Source organism: Macaca thibetana, chromosome 1 (genome assembly GCF_024542745.1).
Source record: "Macaca thibetana thibetana isolate TM-01 chromosome 1, ASM2454274v1, whole genome shotgun sequence".
In the NCBI taxonomy this organism is placed as follows: domain Eukaryota; kingdom Metazoa; phylum Chordata; class Mammalia; order Primates; family Cercopithecidae; genus Macaca; species Macaca thibetana.
In genome coordinates, this window is record NC_065578.1 from 169,991,410 (window position 1) to 170,009,852 (window position 18,443).

Sequence of the window (18,443 nt, forward strand, 5' to 3'; positions counted from 1 at the left end):
ACAGATAATTAGAGACAGATTACAAAACCAAGACTAAAGTCTAAGTTCTGACTCAGTTTAGTGTTACTTCTATCAGGCTATATTAAACTCTCCATCTAAAGTAATTTTACAAAAAAAATTGTTATTTACTACAGATAAGCATCAAGTTAATGTTAAAAGAAGGGAATTAGAGAACAAGACTGACAAATTTATGCAACTTAAAATTTAACTAAGACAGAAAAATTACAATAAAACACACATAAGCATATTTTAGAATCAGAATTACCTGTCCAACGTTTCCCAAAATCGTAAGAACACTGGTCTATCCAAATGACGTTTGTGATAGCTGAGTTCTAACACTGTTACATCCCATTTCTGAACATTTGGATCCAGACGAACTTCATCATACTTCAGATGGAAGGCTTTAACTACAGAGGGGGTGGAGAGAAGTAATCATTTTTTTATTCAAAATTAAAAAAAAAAAAAAAAACTTTCTTCTATCAACTGAAGCCACATTATAACTAAAGTGATCTTTTAAAATATTATCTTTAAAAACATTCAGGGTTTATACATGCCAGCCACTGGAGACTAAAATGAGGAATAAGGTAATATAAAATACACATGGTCCAGTGAAGGACAATAAGAAAAGAGTATAAGGGTGGGAGGTTATCACAGAAATACAAGAGTGCAACCATACCTTGGAGATATTGTGGGTTCAGTTCCAGACCACCGCAATAAAGTAAGTATCATAATACAGTGAGTTACACATATTTCCTACCTCATTGCATATAAAAGTTACATTAACACCGTATCAGAGTCTATATTAAGTGTGCAATAGCATTATGTCTAAAAAACAATGTACATGCCTTAATTAAAATGTACTTTCTTGCTAAAAAAAAAAAAAAGCTAACAATCATCTGAGCCTTTGGCAAGTCCTAATTTTTTTGCTGGTGTAGGATTATGCCTCAATGTTGATGGCCGTTGACTGAATAGGGTGTGGTGGTTGATGAAGGTTAGGGTGGCTATAGCAATTTCTGAAAGTAAGACAACAATGAAGTTTGCTGCACTGATTGACTCTGCCTTTCACAAAAGATTTCTCTGAAGTATGTGATAATATTTGACAGCATTTTACTTACAGAAGAACTTCCTTTAAAATTGGAGTTAATCCTCTCAAATTCTGATGCTTTATGTCATGTTCTAAATCCTTTGATGTCATTTCAACAATGTTTACAGCATTTTCACAAAAGTGCTCACTGGAGTGAATTCCATCTCAAAAAACCACTTTCTTTGTTCATCTGTAAGAAGGAACTCCTCATCCATTCAAGTTCCAGCATGAGAGTGCAGCATTTCAGTCATATCTTCAAGCTCCACTTCTAATGCTAGTTCACTTGCTATTTCCACACCCTATCTTTATTTCCTCCACTGAAGTCTTAAATCCCTCAAAGTCATCTACGAACCATGAAGGTAGGAATCAACTTCTAAACTCTGGTGATGTTAATATTTTGACTTCCTCCTATTAATCACAAATGTTCTTAATGGCATCTAGAATGGTAAATCTTATCTAGATAAGCTTCAATTTACTTTTCCCTGATCCATCAGAGGAATCACTATATATAGCAGCTACAGCCTTACAAAACTTATTTCTTAAATAATAAATCCTGAAAAGTCTAAATTACTCCTTGATCTATGGGCTAAGGAAGAGATGTGTTAGTAATCATGAAAACAACATTTGTCTCCTTGAACACCATCAGAGCTCTTGGGTGACTAGGTATACTGTCATTCAGCACTAATATTTTGAAAGGAATCTTTCTTTCTGAGCAGTAGGTCTCAACATGGGCTTAAAATATTCACTGAACCCTGCTGTAAACAGATGTGCTGACATTCACGCTTTGTTGTTCCATTTCTAAAGCACAGGCAGAGTAGACTTAGCATAATTCTTAGCGGCCCTAAGATATTTAGAATGGTAAGTGACCACTGGTTGCAACTCAAAGTCCCCAGCTGTATTAGCCCCTAACCAAAAAGTCAGTCTGTCCTCTGATGTCTTGAAGCCAAAGCACAGACTTCTCCGCAACTATAAAAGTACCAGATGGGATCTTCCTCCAATAACAGGCTGTTTCATCTACAATGAAAACGTGTTGTTTAGTGTAGTCAACTTCATCAATAATGTTTGCCATATCTTCTGGATAACTTGCTGCAGCTTCTATATCAGCACTTGCTGCTTCACCTTACACTTCTTTGTTATAGAGATGGCTTACTTCCTTAAATCCATGAACCATCCACTGCTACCTTCCAACTTCTCTTCTGCAGAATTCTGTCCTCTCTCAGTCTTCATAGAACTGAAGAGAGTTAGGGCATTGCTCAGGATCAGGCTTTGGCTTAGCAGAATATTATGGCTGGTTTGATCTGCTTTCCATACCAACCAAACTTTCCCCATATCAGCAATAAGGCTGCTTTGCTTTCTTATTATTTGTGTGTTGACTGAAGTAGGACTCTTAATTTCCCTGAAGAAGTTTTCCTTCGCATTCACAACTTAGCTAACTGTTTGGCATAACAGGCCTAGCTTTTGGCCTGTCTCAGCTTTTGACATGCCTTCCTTACTAAGCTTAATCATGTCTAACTTTTGGTTTAAAATGAGAGATATGCAACTCTTCCTTTCATTTAAACACTCGGAGGTCACTGTAGGGTTATTAATTGGCTTAATTTCAATACTGCAGTGTCTCAGGAAAAAGAGAGGCCTGAAGAGAGAGAGAGAGAGATGAGGGACTAACTGGTCAGTGGGGCAGTCAGAACAACAGTTATCAACTTAAGTTTGCCATCTTATATGGGTGTAGTTTGTGGTGCCCAAAACAATTTCAATAGTAACATCAAAGATCACTAGTCCCAGATCACCATAACAGATACAAAAATAATGAAAGTTTGAAATATTGTAAAAATCACCAATATCAAAGAGACACACACTGTTGAACAAACGGTGCCAACAGACTTATCAACACACAGGTTGCTACAAACCAATTTGTTTATTTTAAAAAATTCTGCAAAGCATGATAAAGCAAAGCACAAAACAAGCTATGCCTCGTACCTTACACACACAAATTCAGTCAGAAAAAGCTTGCAAAGGCACTGATGTTTAACCTAAGATCTAAAGGCCAAGTACGAATTAAGTGAGCACAGAACAAAAGTGACCTAGTGAATAAGATGATCATGCTCAAAGAGAAAAATTCGTCTAGAAACTAGAGAAATTTAATAGAACTACATCGTGCAAAGTAATGTAGGGAAGGGATATATACACCACAGAGGTTCAGAAAAATGTTAGCCTTGCAGGCCATATTAAGTAGTTTTTATAATATTTAAGTGACATGGAGAACCACTGCAAAGTATTTAATAGATAATGATAGTTTATTAAGCTAGAGGATAAAGAGAGAGTTTTCTTCAATAGAACAGAAGATATATGAGTGGCAAGAGATAAGTGGGGACTGAAAACTAACAAAATTTGGTAAGAAATGATGAAGAGAAAAAAACTGCTAGGAATTTTGGCAGTGTTTTTAGTAGCTACTATAAATGGGATTGCCTTCTTGATTTCTTTTTCAACTAGTTCACTGTTCATGTACCACAATGCTAGTGGTTTTTGTATGATGATCTTGTATCCTGCAATTTTACTGAATTCATTTACCAGTTCTAAGAATATTTTTGGTAAAGTCTTCAGGTTTTTCTAAATATAAGATCATGGCATCTGCAAACAAGAACAATTTAACTTTCACTGGGGAAAAGACAGTCTTCAATAATGATGCAGGGAAAACTGTGTATCTCTATATACAGAAGAATGAAACTAGATTCCTACCTCTCACCCCATACAAAATCAACTCAAGACCTAAATGTAAGACCCAAAATTATAAAACTACTAGAAGAAAACATAAAGAAAACACTTCAGGACATTGGTCTGGGAAAAGGCTTTATGAATAAAAGCATTGGCAACAAAAACAAAAATAAAAGAGATTATATCAAACTAAAAAGCTTCTGCACAGTAAAGGAAACAATCAACAGAGTGAAAAGACACCTAAAGAATGTGAGAAAATATCTGCAAACTACTCATCTGACAGGGGATTAATACTCAGAATATACAAGAAACTTAAAAATTTCAAAGAATAAAAACAATCAGATTTTATCATTGGAAATGATCTAAATAGACATTTCTCAAAAGAAGACATAAAAACAGTCAACAAATAAAGTATGCTCAATGTCACTTATCATCAGGAAAATGCAAATCAAAACCACAATGAGGTATCATCTCACTCCGTTGGGATGGCTATTATAAAAAAGACAAAAAAATAACAAATGTTCCAGAGGATGTAGAGAAAGGGCAACTCATACACTGTTGGTGGGAATATAAACTAGTACAGCCACTATAGAGAACAGTCTAGAGTTCTCAAAAAACTACCAATAGAACTACCATATGATCCCGCAATCTCATCACTGGGCATTTATCCAAATAAAAGGAAATGAGTATACTGAAGAGGTATCTGCACCCTCATGTTTAATGCATTCTATTCACAGTACTATTTACAACAGCAAAGATATGTAATCAACCCAGGGGTCCAACAACAGATAAATGGATAAAGAAAATGTGGCATATATGTACACAATAAAATACTATTCAGCCATTAAAAAAAAAAAAAAAATGAAATCCTGTCATTTGTGGCAACATGGATGGAAATGGAGGACATTATGTTAAGTAAAACAAGCCAGAAACTGAAAGTTAAACACCACAAGTTCTCTCTCATATGTGGAAGCTAAAAAAAAGTTAAAGCACACAAAATTATGGCTGGATAGAAAAAATAAGTTTGAGTGTTCCATACCACTACAGGATTACAGTTAACAATAAAACACAGTTTCAAACAGCTAGGAGGAGGATACTGACTACTCCCAAAACAAAGATGATAAACATTTGAGATGATAGCTATGCTAATTACGATAATCTGATCACTATACATTATATGTATCAAAATATCACTATGTACCCCATAAATATGTACAATTATATAGCAATTTAAAAAGTTAAACTAAAAAATTGTAATCAAAGCTATATCTGACATATATTGTCTACTACATATTATGCACTATTGTAGGCACAATAAGGGAGTTTATATTCTAAGAGTCAACAGTTAAACAGATAAATATACAATATTGTGATAGTATAAATGCTACTGAGGAAAAATGAGGCAGAATAAGGACATAATACATGTGTGGGAGGTTTTTATCAATAGTATTCAGAGAGGGGTTCTCAAGGAGAAGCAGGTAATTGAAAAAACAAGTCTTGCAAAGATTTGGGAGAGGAAGATTTTAGGCAGAAGGAACAGCTGATACAAAGGTCCCAAGACGGACGCAAGCATGGAATGTCCTATGTTGAAGAATAATTTTTTTTTAAATGTTAAAAAACGTTACACTTGCTGTTTTTGTTTGGTTAGTTGGTCGGTTTGAGACAGGGTCTCACTATGTAGGCCAGGGCCTCAAACTCCTGGACTCAAGTGACCCTCCTGGCCCAACCTCTCCAGCAGCTGGGACTACAGGCGCACACCACCACAACCAGCTTCAGTTTAACTTTTTTTTTATAGGCAATGGCCTATATGTATATTCTCAACTACAGCATAAGAAATCTGAATTTTATTCCAAATGTGATACTAAGCCACTGGAAAGTTGACAAGAAGAAGGTGAAATTATATGATAGTCATTTTTAAAAGACAATTCTGTATTGTTCCAGGTGATACATTCTAGGGCAAAACTTCCCAACTAGTTGTACTAAAAACAGGTAGGTTATAAAATAATGACTTATAATCTTTTTCTCTCCTTAATAATCCAGTTGAATCACCCCAGCTAGTTTTCATTATATTTGCAATCCCTTTATTATCAAGGGAGCTTTTGTTTTGCATGTGCATGTACAAATGTTAAGCTTTTTCCCCCCCAATTTTTTACTTTTTCACTAGCATATGATTATGATCGGTATCATAACCTGGTAATAGAGGTTCTAAAGAGAAAACAATTGACTTTTGAAGTTTTTTCTGATAGCTTATTTTATTGATTGCTTGTTTCATGTTGCCTGCTGGCATATTGGCTTTTGATGTTAACAACTAATCAAGATTCAATTCTTGATAAAAATTTAAAATGAATAATTTGTGCCCAGAAAAATAAACTTATTTCTAATTTCTTTGCTTATATAAATAAAAGTCTCTTCATCAGACACAAATTATTCATTTTGAATTTAAACTAATTCATTAAAGGAGTTACATGTAGTAAGGTTCAAAAAACTTACTTTCAAAGTAGTATTTATATGAGTAAAATAAATTTGTCAATAAAACAATTTTTAAAACTCATGCATTCAATGTAAATCAACATTTTAATCCTTTCCATTCTGCTTAGGTGTTGCTTTTCTAACTTGTTCAATTATTTGCTAATCATTCTTCAGAATACATATGTTACATTTTTTAAAATGATCAAACTAAAGCCATAATGGCCTACAGTTTTCTTTAATAATTTCAACAGATTTCATCTTCATTGATATTTATTTTTCCACCAGAATAGACAACTTTTAAATTTAAAGCTGGGATACTAGAGTTCAAAAAGTATAAGTCACTAATTTTTAAAAACATATAAAGTTTCACTCATAAAGTATTTTATTCATATGAAGCAATGATGTGAAACAAACTTACACCAACATATTATCATAAAAAAAATTTCTTATTCACAAAAAGTATTAAAAGTTTTTAAGCCTCTGGAAGTTAAAAAGAGAAGAAACAGGCCAGGCACAGTGGCTCACGCCTGTAATCCCAGCACTTTGAGAGGCCACGGCAGGAGGATCACGAGGTCAGGAGTTTGAGACCAGCCTGACCAACAAGATGAAACCCTGTCTCCACTACAAATACAAAAATTAGCCAGGCATGGTGGCGTGCACCTCTAATTCCAGCTATTCAGGAGGCTGAGACAGGAGAATCGCTTGAACCTGGGGGGTTGCAGTGAGCCGAGATTGCACCACTGCACTCCAGCCTGGGCAACAGAGCAAGACTGTCTCCAAAAAAAAAAAGGAAGGAGGAAGAAAAGGAAGGAGGAAGAAAAGGAAGGAGGAAGAAAAGGGAGGAGGAAGAAAAGGGAGGAGGAAGAAAAGGGAGGAGGAAGAAAAGGGAGGAGGAAGAAAAGGGAGGAGGAAGAAAAGGGAGGAGGAAGAAAAGGGAGGAGGAAGAAAAGGGAGGAGGAAGAAAAGGGAGGAGGAAGAAAAGGGAGGAGGAAGAAAAGGGAGGAGGAAGAAAAGGGAGGAGGAAGAAAAGGGAGGAGGAAGAAAAGGGAGGAGGAAGAAAAGGGAGGAGGCAGAAAAGGGAGGAGGCAGAAAAGGGAGGAGGAGGGAGGAAGGAGGGGGAGGAAGGAGGGGGAGGAAGGAGGAGGAGGAAGGAGGAGGAGGAAGGAGGAGGAGGAGGAGAAAGAAGAAGAAGAAGAAAGAAGAAGAAAGAAGAAGAAAGAAGAAAGAGAAGAAGAAGAAGAAGAAGAAGAAGAAGAAGAAAGAAGAAAGAAGAAAGAAGAAAGAAGAAAGAAGAAAGAAAGAAGAAAGAAGAAGAAGAAGAAGGAAGAAGAAGAAGAAGAAGAAGAAAGAAGAAGAAAGAAGAAGAAAGAAGAAGAAGAAGAAAGAAGAAGAAGAGGAGGAGGAGGAGGAGGAGGAGGAGGAGGAGAAGAAATAATAAAGTTCTTTTGTAAGAAGCCAGTTTTATGGTGGCACAATGAATTGCAACTGCAAAATATTTCACACAACTCAGAATTGCTTGTTTTTGCAAACTTTATGAATGCTGCCAACATTTTTTGGGGAAAGCAGCAAAGCAAGAGAAAAAAAAAAAAAAAAGGTGCCCTTTTAAATAATATTTAGATATACTGATGGCATGACAAATGGTAAAGGGATAATACAGAAGATTATTAAATAAAAGTATTTTTCCAATGGTAGCTAGCAATAATTTGAAGAAATTTATCATTAAAAATATCCTGAGAGGGGTTTCAAGATAGCTAACTAGAGGCAACTGGCACCTGCCTCCTCCAAAAAGAAGAACCACCTTCTGTAAGTTAGGAGGAGGGTAAAAGAAACAAACAAAGAGAACCAAAATAGTGAGTAGATAATCACACTTCAAATAGATGATCTAAGAGAGTGCACTGGAATTCAACAGATAAAGCAACCGGAAACACCAAAGGCAAGGAAGGAGAAGGGAAGCCAGGACGGGCTCACCAGTGAGATAAGGGTGAGAGATCCTAATGGTTCACATTCCCACCTCAGATTCCTGCAGTCCTAGCCGAGGGAGAGCCACACGACCCTCAGGGGTCCTGACACCAACACAGAAAGCTGCCTAGAGACCACAAGACGCTCCAGATAGGAGGCTCATGCTTAGGCCCTACACATGCCAGAAGCAGCTGCAGAACAGTGCCATTTTGAGGGCTCAGCCCCCACCAGACTGCAACCTACTCTGGGGCCCAAGAGTCCCTACACCCTAAGTTGGGGGTGGGGGAAGCACCTGAAGGCAGTCCCCCACCCCCTGCCAACCTGCAGACAATGATGATACCTAACTGCAAGCCACTGGCAGTGACCCCACAACCCCAACAGTCATGTATTTAAAAGCACCCTGAGGACAGATTCCCCCAATCACAGCCACCAACTGGCGGAAGATCACATGCCCCAGATGCCTGCCTACTGGTCGTTGCCACTGAAAACAACATTGCCCTCTCCAGTAGCAGGACCCAAGTGCTGGTAGCACTCTGCCAAGGACCTGAAGAACACCCCACCCCTGTCTGCGACCTGGAGGCCTGAGGACAGGCCAGCTTGGCTGGGCTCTGTCCTCCCCCTCTGCTGCCCTAGCAGTGCCCGAGCACATATTTGGGGTCCTGAGGGTGGCCCTATGACATTCTCCACCATTGGCACCTGAGCACTTATCCCAGGGGCAGAAGACACGCCCATCCAACCTGCCACTACCACCACAACTGCTACCCACCCGCACACACCACCTGTGGGCCTGGGCACTGTCCTGTCCAGCCCATCAAAGCCACAATCGGTAACAGTGTGCACCTCTGGGGAGCCAGAGGGTTGCCCCTTCACTGCTACCGCCATTGCTCACTGCCCAGAAACCTGACCTGCTCACCCTCCAGGCTCACCACTGCCACTGCTGGCAACCAAGATGATATCTGGACTCACTAGCACAGGTGCCAGCATACGTGGCCTTGGGACTCAAAGACAAGCAGGCTCAGCCTGCTGCTGCCACCACTGGGGCCCAAGGACTAGCCTGCCTGATGTCACTGACCCCAGTAAAACTTCACCACACCCTCCACTAACAAGCATACCTTAAGCCACTGAGGAAACCACAGACACCATTGACGCTGTTTATAGGTAAGAAATTACACAGCCAGTACCAAGAATCAAAGCCAAAGTGTCCCACCCAATCAAAATCATAGGTACATCTTCAGGAAAAAGTCCTCCCCTAAAAAGGCAAATTCAAAAAACTAGAAGCATCAATGTTTACACCAGATGTGCAGATATGAACACAGGGCACAAGAAAATAGAAAAAGAAATAAATTATGATACCTCCAAAAACAAAAACAAAAACAAAAAAAACACCAGAATAATTCTCCAGCTACAGATCCCAATGAAAAATAAACTCAGGAAATATCAGAAAAGAATTCAAAATAATGATATCACAGAAACTGAGTGGGATATAATAGAACACAGAAAAACACTGGAGCACTGCTTCAGGACACTGGTCAAGGCAAGGACTTTATGGCTAAGACCTCAAAAGCACAAGCAACAAAAATAGATGGGATTATATTAAAGAAAAAAGTTTCTGTACAGCAATGGAAACAATAAACAGTGTGAAGAACAACCTGTTGAATGGGAGAAAATATCTGCAAACTATTGATCCAACAAGGGACTAATATTCAAGAAACTCAACAATTTAAAAAAAAATCCCATTAAAAAGTGGGCAAAGGACATGAACAGACATTTCTCAAAAGATAACATACAAATAAATGGCCAACAAATATATGAAAAAATGTTCAACATCACTAACCATCAGGGAAGTGCAGATCAAAACCACAATGAAATATTACCTTACCCCAATTACAAGGGTTATTACTAAAAAGACAAAATAACAGATGCTGGCAAGTATGCAGAGAAAAGGGAACTCCTACACTGTTGGTGGAAATACAAGTTAGTAGAGCCACTATGGCAACCAGTATGCAGATTTCTCAAAACTAAAAACAGAACTACTGGATGATCCAGCAATCCTACTACTGGGTATTTATCAAAAGGAAAGAAAATCAGTTTATCAAAGGGATACTTACACCCCTTGTTTACTGTAGCACTATTCACAATAGTCAAGATTTGGAATCAACCTAAATCCATCAACAGATGAATAAAGAAAATGTAGTATATATACACACTGAAATACTGTTTGGCCATAAAAAAGAATGAAATCCTGTCATCTGTGGCAATGCGACATGGATAGAAGGGGAAGGTCATTATATTAAGTGAAAGAAATCAGGCACAGAAAGACAAATTATCCCATGTTCTCACTTATATGTGGAAACTTTAAAAGTTGATCTCATGGAGGTAGACAGTAAAATGATAAGATACTAGAGGGTTGGAAGGGTGTGTGTATGTGTGTGGTGGGAGGGAAGTAGAGGGATGAAAAGCAGTTGATTAATGTGTACAAACATACAGGTAGAAGAAATAAATTCTTTTTTTAATTTCCAACTTTTAAGTTCAGGGGTACATGTGCGGGATTGTTACATAGTTAAACATATGCCATGGTGAACAGCTGCACAAAGGAATAAATTCTAATGTTCAAAAGCAGAGTAGCAGAATATACTTAACAATAATGTATTATATATTTCTAAACAGCTAGAATAGATGACTTGAAATGTTCCCAAAACACAGAAATAATAAATACTCAAGGTTATACATACCCTAAAAACTGACTTGATCATTACACATTCCATCCATGTAACAAAATATCACATGTACATCATAAGTATATACAAATATTATGTATCAATAAAAAATTTTTAAATGTCAATAAATATAGCCACCTCAAATATAACATATCTAAAATATATCCAGATATCAGCTTAAATTTCTCATTTTAAATTTGTAAAGATTTTATTTTGCAATTTTATGCAAATCAGTATTTAATATTTTCTCTCAAATGATGTATTCCATGTAATTATGCAACATCAACAAAATACAATACAATTTTCTATCAAGGCCTATAGAAATACTCCCAAATGCTCTCAGTTTTCCCTCAATGCTGTACAGTGTATTCTGATGGAGAAAACGACTGGAAGCCAGAAGAGTGAAAGCAAAAAGACCAACTAAAAGCTAAGAGATAATATACTCACAAGTTTCTGGCTTAGACAAATTACTGAAAAGGACTTAACAGATAATAAGAAATAGTTTGAGGAATAAGGAAGAGAGTAAAACAATCCAATTCCATTTGAAAAAGCTTGAGTATGACGTATCAATGAGATATCACGGAGAAGTTATCTCATAGTGAATGAGGTATATAGGTCCAGAATATCAAGCTAGAGATAATAATTTTTAGAATAAGGGAATATAAGTGATAACTGAAAGCTATGAGATCTTCTTGACAGGGTATTTAGAGTCACAGGAGATGAGAAATAGGGACATAACCATATACATTTGATCCTTGAACAACAGAAGTTCCAACTGAGTGGGTCCATTTATACATGGATTTTCTTCTGCCTCTGCCACCTGGGACAGCAAGACTAACCCTTCCTCCTCCTCAGCCTACTCAATGTGAAGACAATGAAGATGAAGACCTTTATGGTAACCGACTTCCACTTAATGAACAGTAAATGTATTTTCTCTTTCTTATGATTTTCTTAACATTTTCTTTTTGTCTAGAGCTTACTTTATCTTAATAATGCAATATACAATGCTAACATGAAAAATATTTGTTAATCGACTGTTTATGTTACCAGTTAAGGTAACCAGTCAACAGTAGTAGGCTCTTAGTACGTATGTTTGGGAGGAGTCAAAAGTTATATGGGAGTTTTCAACTGCATGATGTTGAAGGGTCCACTGCAGTTGATAACCAGAGGAAAAGTAGCAAGGAAATCTGAGACAAAGTATAACAGGTACTTGGAAAGTAACTTAAAAAGGAGTAGTCAACAGAATCAAATTCTCATAATTTAAAAGTATCCAGTATTTGAGTCACTGGTGACTTCAGTGAAAACAGTTTTAGTAGAGAGCAAGAGCCGGACTACAGGGAATTTGAACAGAAAATGAATGGGTAGAGACAATTCTTTCCCAAGTGTAGCTATAAAAGGAAAAAGAAGCAGCTAGGGGAAAGGGGGAGGTCAATGGAAGGGTTTTGTTTTGTTGTTTAAGATGGAAGGGGAAAGAGTATTCTTAAACGCTGAGAGAAAGGAGTCAGTGTAGAAGGAATAGGTGGAAGAGAAAGAATAGTTTATGAAAGTAAATCACTGATGACTGTTAAAAGAAAATTCTCTAAATTCTTATCTAAATTTCAGAAGACTAACAATTTGAACAAAAATAAAAACTTTATATTCCTAATGAATTTCATACATTTATATCTTGAAGACATTCTAATCATTTTTTGTTGAAATATTATTCAACAAGGCAAGCAAGTAGGTAAAAGAGAATTCACATTGACATTTTACTTTCATTAAAATTCCCATTCTCTTTTTATTTAACTTTCTATTTACCAACTCTGCATTATTCAAGTTTCAGAAATAACATAAAAATCTATCATAACGTCAGCTGCCAGGCCCAACCTGCAGACCCTGGCCGAACGACAGAAGAAAAATGTATGCAGACACAGGTTTTTCCCTGGACATGCGGCTAGGGGACTGGGCCACTCACAGACATCGAGGAGGATACCATAGAGTCACAGCGGCCGCAGCCCACACACGCTGGCATTTTTTTATTACAGATTTAATGACAAAGGCTTTGAGCCAACACACTCAAGGGTAATTAATATGGTCGCCACTGCCTTGCCACCCTCCCCCCACCTCCAACCCCTGCCCCACTGCCACCCCCACCCCCCACCCCCAACTCCCACGGCTGATTAAAGGCCTAAGTAAACTAACTTATCTAGACGAATTTCTTTATATCCCCAGGTTATCTAACCTTTGCTATTAGGCTCCGGATAAGAGAATCTGGCTGACTTCAGCCAAATTATCTTTCGAAGCTTTTGCAAAACCTCCCAGCCTTCCAAGAAGGTTTGTATCTTTTTTCTATAATTTCTCCCACCACCCTGACTAATCTCCTACAGTAATATTAGAATTCTTTTTTTTAAATGAATGAAGGTAACAGAAGAACAAATGACTAAAACTTTCAAGCTTGGGTACTTTCTAAGGAAAAATGATGGTACCACTAACAAAAACTGGGGCTGCTAAAAACATAAGACATTTCAGAATAGTACAATCAACATTCATAATAAAGTTGTCATTTCTAATAAACATAGTTGTTTCATGAAAATGACTTTTTAAAAGTAATTTTACTTACATTACTAATTGAACACTCCAATTAATTAATTGTTGGAATATCCCCTTCCAGCAAATAAACAGGTGAAATTAATCTTTTGTTATATCAATCTATGCTAATATGTTTAATAAACATTAAATATGCATGAAATAATTCATTCAGCAGATATTTATTGAAAGCTTCTCTATGCCAGGCACTCTTCTGTGCTGAGGACTCGAAGGTAAATAAGGCAGAGAAGGACTCCCCATCAAAACTTGCATTCTGGCTAGGGAACACTTAGAATAAAGGTATAACAATTAGAAAACGTCTAGGAATGGTAAGTGCTATCAAGAAAATAAAAAAGCTTAAAGAGCAACTGGGAAGTGGTGATGGCTATTTGAAACAGGAAAGTCAGAGACAGATTCTCTAAAGAGAGAACACTTGAGCTGAGATCTGAATGAAGAGAAAAAGTCAATCATCTTACAATCATTACAGATGAAAAGAAGAGCTGGTAAATGTCATTATGGCACTTTAGTCATGGCTACACATTTCTGTTCCTCAAAAGCCAACCCATTTAAAACTGGCATCAATTGTAATCAAAATGTATGGACATGCAACAGTACTGATTTTTTTTTTTTTTTTTTTTTTTTTTTTTGAGACGGAGTTTCGCTCTTGTTGCTCAGGCTGAAGTGCAGTGGTGTGATCACAGCTCACTGCAACCTCTGGCTCCTGGGTTCAAGCGATTCTCCTGCCTCAAGCCTCCTGAGTAGCTGGGATTACAGGTGTGCACCACCACGCACAGCTAATTTTGTATTTTTAGTAGTGACACGGTTTTGCCATGTTGCTTAGGCTGATCTTGACCTCCCGACCTAAGGTGATTTGCCTGCCTCAGCCTCCCAAAGTGCTGGGATTACAGGCGTGAGCCACTGTGCCTGGCCAATGATTTTTAAGTGATCTAAAAATAATTAGTGATGTTGTGCGATAGGCAATATTCACTTTCAGATACACCTACACAGAAAGTATTAATGTACGAAACTTTTAAAATTATGTCACAGATGCTTAAACATTAACATATGTTACTTAACAGCAATCTTTTGATATACACATCATATGCGCAGAACTATATGACTCTTTCTCTTAAAGTGAGAACATTTCTATACTGGATAAGCAGTAAATATAAAGAGAATCTTACTTTTAGCAAATATATCAACTGGTGATCCATCAGGCAAAAGCCATGGCCAACCTTTGAACTGCCATGCAGGACCCTGCACAAAAACGGCTACAACGCGGTCCCTACAAGTAGAAAAGTGGATGGGGGGAGGTAGGGGACAGACGGAGATTATTTCAAACTTGAGCTTTAGCTACTAATAAATCTCTTAGGCAACAGACCCATAAACATTTATGTGGTAAAGTCTTATCAATCCTTCTATGAAGGTAAGTACTTACCACCTTTTCAATATCATGATTGTTATACTTCCCATATATCTGGTTTTTACACCTAAGTCTTTTAAACATATTAAATGGACAATACTTGTATGTAATTTCGTTTTCATTTTCTGTTCCCTGCAATAGGGAATAGTGGTTGATAACTAGTAATCAAAAAAGTTGTTTAAAACATCATTTAAAATTCAAACACATCTTAAATATTTTACTTTAACTAAAAACATTACATTACAGGAATTCCTCAACCATTTTACAAGGTCCCAGGGCCTTATCTGAGTTCTTGTGATTACTTGGGAAGTAATCTGAGTATAGAAACCATTTAGACTTTTATAATTTTTGCAATTGTTTTACAACTGTTTCATTCACCCTAAATGTATAAGTATTTTTTAAAGCAATTTTTTTCCCAACCAATCAACCTAGTTTTCCTAGAAAGAACAAAATTCTTTATAGACCCTCAAATTTCATTATTTTACAAAATATTTAATTGAATTGAGAAATTATAAGTAGTACTGCCATAAACAGGTAAAGCCAATATCTAAAGAGGTGGGAACGAAACAACAACATCAACAATAATGGTTGAAATTAGTAATATTTACTGAGCATTTACTATGTGTCAAGTGCCATTTGAAGGACTTTATGCATTACTTATGATGTTAACACATTTAATCTTCAAAACAATCCAATGATCTCCCTGGACACTATTAGAAACCTCAGTGTATAAATGAAGAAACAGGTGCATGGGCATATTGGAGAAGACAAAGGAAGGTAGAAGTACAGAGAAAAGGAAGAAGGGAAGAAGGGAAGGAGGAGAATAAATTACTATGCTGGGGCACTGGGTATGCTACTGTTCCTATTTAAGGGCAGATAAATCATGAGAACAGCCATCTCAGTATTATGAAAACAGTTTTGATCTTGCAACTCTGTGAAAGAGTCTTAGGAATGACCTGAGGTCTGCAAACCACACTTTGATAACCACTGCAATTAATGAAGACTGCAGACATACAAAAAAACATTACACCAGAGTTACCTTCTATTCAAGCAGAAGACCTGCAAGAACCATTAAAAACTGCAAGCTTAAAATTCTTAAGCTGCTCAAAATCTCTGAGGCTAAAATTAAGTCTTAAGTTAAAAAATTTTCCCTTTCACAGGATACATGCCTCAAACTGTCAAAATCATCTTTGGCAATGCAGCACACTATTAAATAATCCTTCAATTTCGTGATGTAACTTATAACAGCTGAAAGCCCAAGATGCCTGCCAAAGCAAAGGGAATTTGATGGGCAGAGATCACTTATATTCCACTGGGTCTTATAGGATCAGCAGAGAAGCAGGGTAATAAAAATGTTACTCCCCTTGAATTCTTGGAAGGATAATTAAAGGAAAAGGAAAATAAGGAAGTAAGGAAAATGCTGGAGACTTCAATGGCTGGAGATCCTAACTAATACACACAAGCAGTATTTTACAGCATAGTGACATTTGTATACACTATATTATTTCTGCAAATACATTGCAAACATAAAATACAAGTGGTATAACTTTCCTATTTGGTTTTAAGCTTGATATCTGAAATTCTAATCTTACTTTCTACATTACTCGAAGTATCTATCAGGTACCAGAGAAGAATTATAATTTAAAAATTATATACATATAATTTATATATATAATTCTCTCTATATATATTACATATAATATATATTATATATAAACATGTATTTTGTGTGTGTGTGTGTGTGTGTATGTATGTGTATATATATATATATATATAGAGAGAGAGAGAGAGAGAGAGAGAGAGAGAGATAATTATCCTACCAGTCTTGAGGCATAAGTTTAAGGGGCTGGTCTACTACTCTATAAGATACTGTGACACCAATTAATTGTAGTGCCCCCTGGTTGCAATTTTCTTAAGAAAATTTTTAATATTAATATTCACAATGCCTTGACTTCTTAATGCCCAAAAACTAACAAGTACTTCAAAGGTAAATTTATCTAATGTGCCATGTGTTGCATTCTCTGTATCACAGATAATACTCAACTTTTACTTCAGATTAAAGAAATAAGGTAATCTGTGTGTCTAAATTTATAGGTACTTTATATTATAAACAGCTTAATATTTTGTTAAAGAACATTTTAATGCAATAAAAGGGTTAAACCATGATAAAAGAGCTGTTCCTATCATTTTTATTAGATTATTCCCTTACAATAAAAGTATGCCTTCACTTTTTTCTTACCAGATAATTGAAATTCTCCAAACCAAAAATCTGAACATAGAATACCTTACAACATTAGTCTAATTTGCTGGGTTCTACAAGCTCATCCAGAACAAATGAACAAGTGGAAAGAATTTTTTACACTGGGTTTTCCAGAAGTTGGAATGTTTCTTCTTAAAAGTAAAATCAAGTTTACCTATCCAAAATATAAAGTTATTGAGGAATTATTAGAATGTTAACATTATTGATGACCAAACTAAATATACATTAGCATACTTTTCAAAGACAGTTCCTATTTAGAACCCATGATAAAATTTGATAGTTGCTCACACAAGAAAAAACAACCAACAATACACAGAAAACAAACGAATATTTAAAAAATATAGGCTGGCAGGTGCAGTGGCATGCACCTGTAGTCCTAGCTACTTGGGAGCCTGAGGCAGGAGGACTGATAGAGTCCAGGAGTTCAAGTTCTGCCTGGGCAACATAGTGAGACTCCATCTCTCAAAAAGCAACATCATCAACAGCAATAATAACACTCATTCTCTTGGATTCAACACCTGTGAAAAGAAATATATATATATAGACTATCTTACCAGTCTTGAGGCATAAGTTTAAGGGGCTGGTCTACTACTCTATAAGGTACTGTGACACTAATTGCAGTGCCCCCTGGTTGCATCTGGTCTTTTCTTCTTTGTATTAGAGTTTCATTTTCTCGTTGACAACCTTGTTTCTTCTTTTCATCTGATGGGACAAATCTTTGAAAAAACAGAGATGAGAAAAAGCCAAATGTATTCCATGTGATGAAAATGGGAAAATAAACTATAACTTGAAATAATTTTTTAAACATTAATTCGTTTTAAACTAAAGATGTTTGTTGTTCAATAAATCTGCTCTGCAAGTACAGATCATGGAGAGTATAGGTCTTTCCTCTGTACACCAAACAGAACTCAAGCTTACTCAGACCCTAAGTTGGGGACTGTGTGTGTGTAACAACACACAATTTATATTCATTCAACTAGCACTTAGCATTCTCCACACTAATCCTTAATTTCTCAAATTCTATTAGAGGGAAACTTCATGATAAAGAGGAATTTTATTAGAAATCAAAAAGCAATTTGAAATGAAAAAGTTGTTGTGGCTAGCAGGCTTCTTTACTCTGTGACTTAGCCTATCCAGGAGCTTAACAAAACACTTTTTTTTTTTTTTTAATTTTATGCTTCAGCAAAACTACAAAAATACCATCAAACTTCAGAGTAGCCTTGAAAAATTTAAAGTATGAAAATTAGGCTGGGCGAG

At 36.4% G+C, this 18,443-nt stretch overlaps 1 protein-coding gene across 1 annotated transcript in view; it reads right to left on the reverse strand.

Moving 5' to 3' along the window:
• Positions 1-18,443, reverse strand: part of CDC73 (cell division cycle 73) — a 145,696-nt gene that overhangs the window by 9,665 nt on the left and 117,588 nt on the right. The window contains exons 14-16 of the mRNA XM_050782830.1: positions 17,741-17,902; positions 14,688-14,788; positions 266-407 (exon numbers count right to left, since the gene is read on the reverse strand). Of these exons, the coding sequence (XP_050638787.1) occupies positions 266-407; positions 14,688-14,788; positions 17,741-17,902 (405 nt within the window). The remainder of the gene's footprint in view (positions 1-265; positions 408-14,687; positions 14,789-17,740; positions 17,903-18,443) is intronic.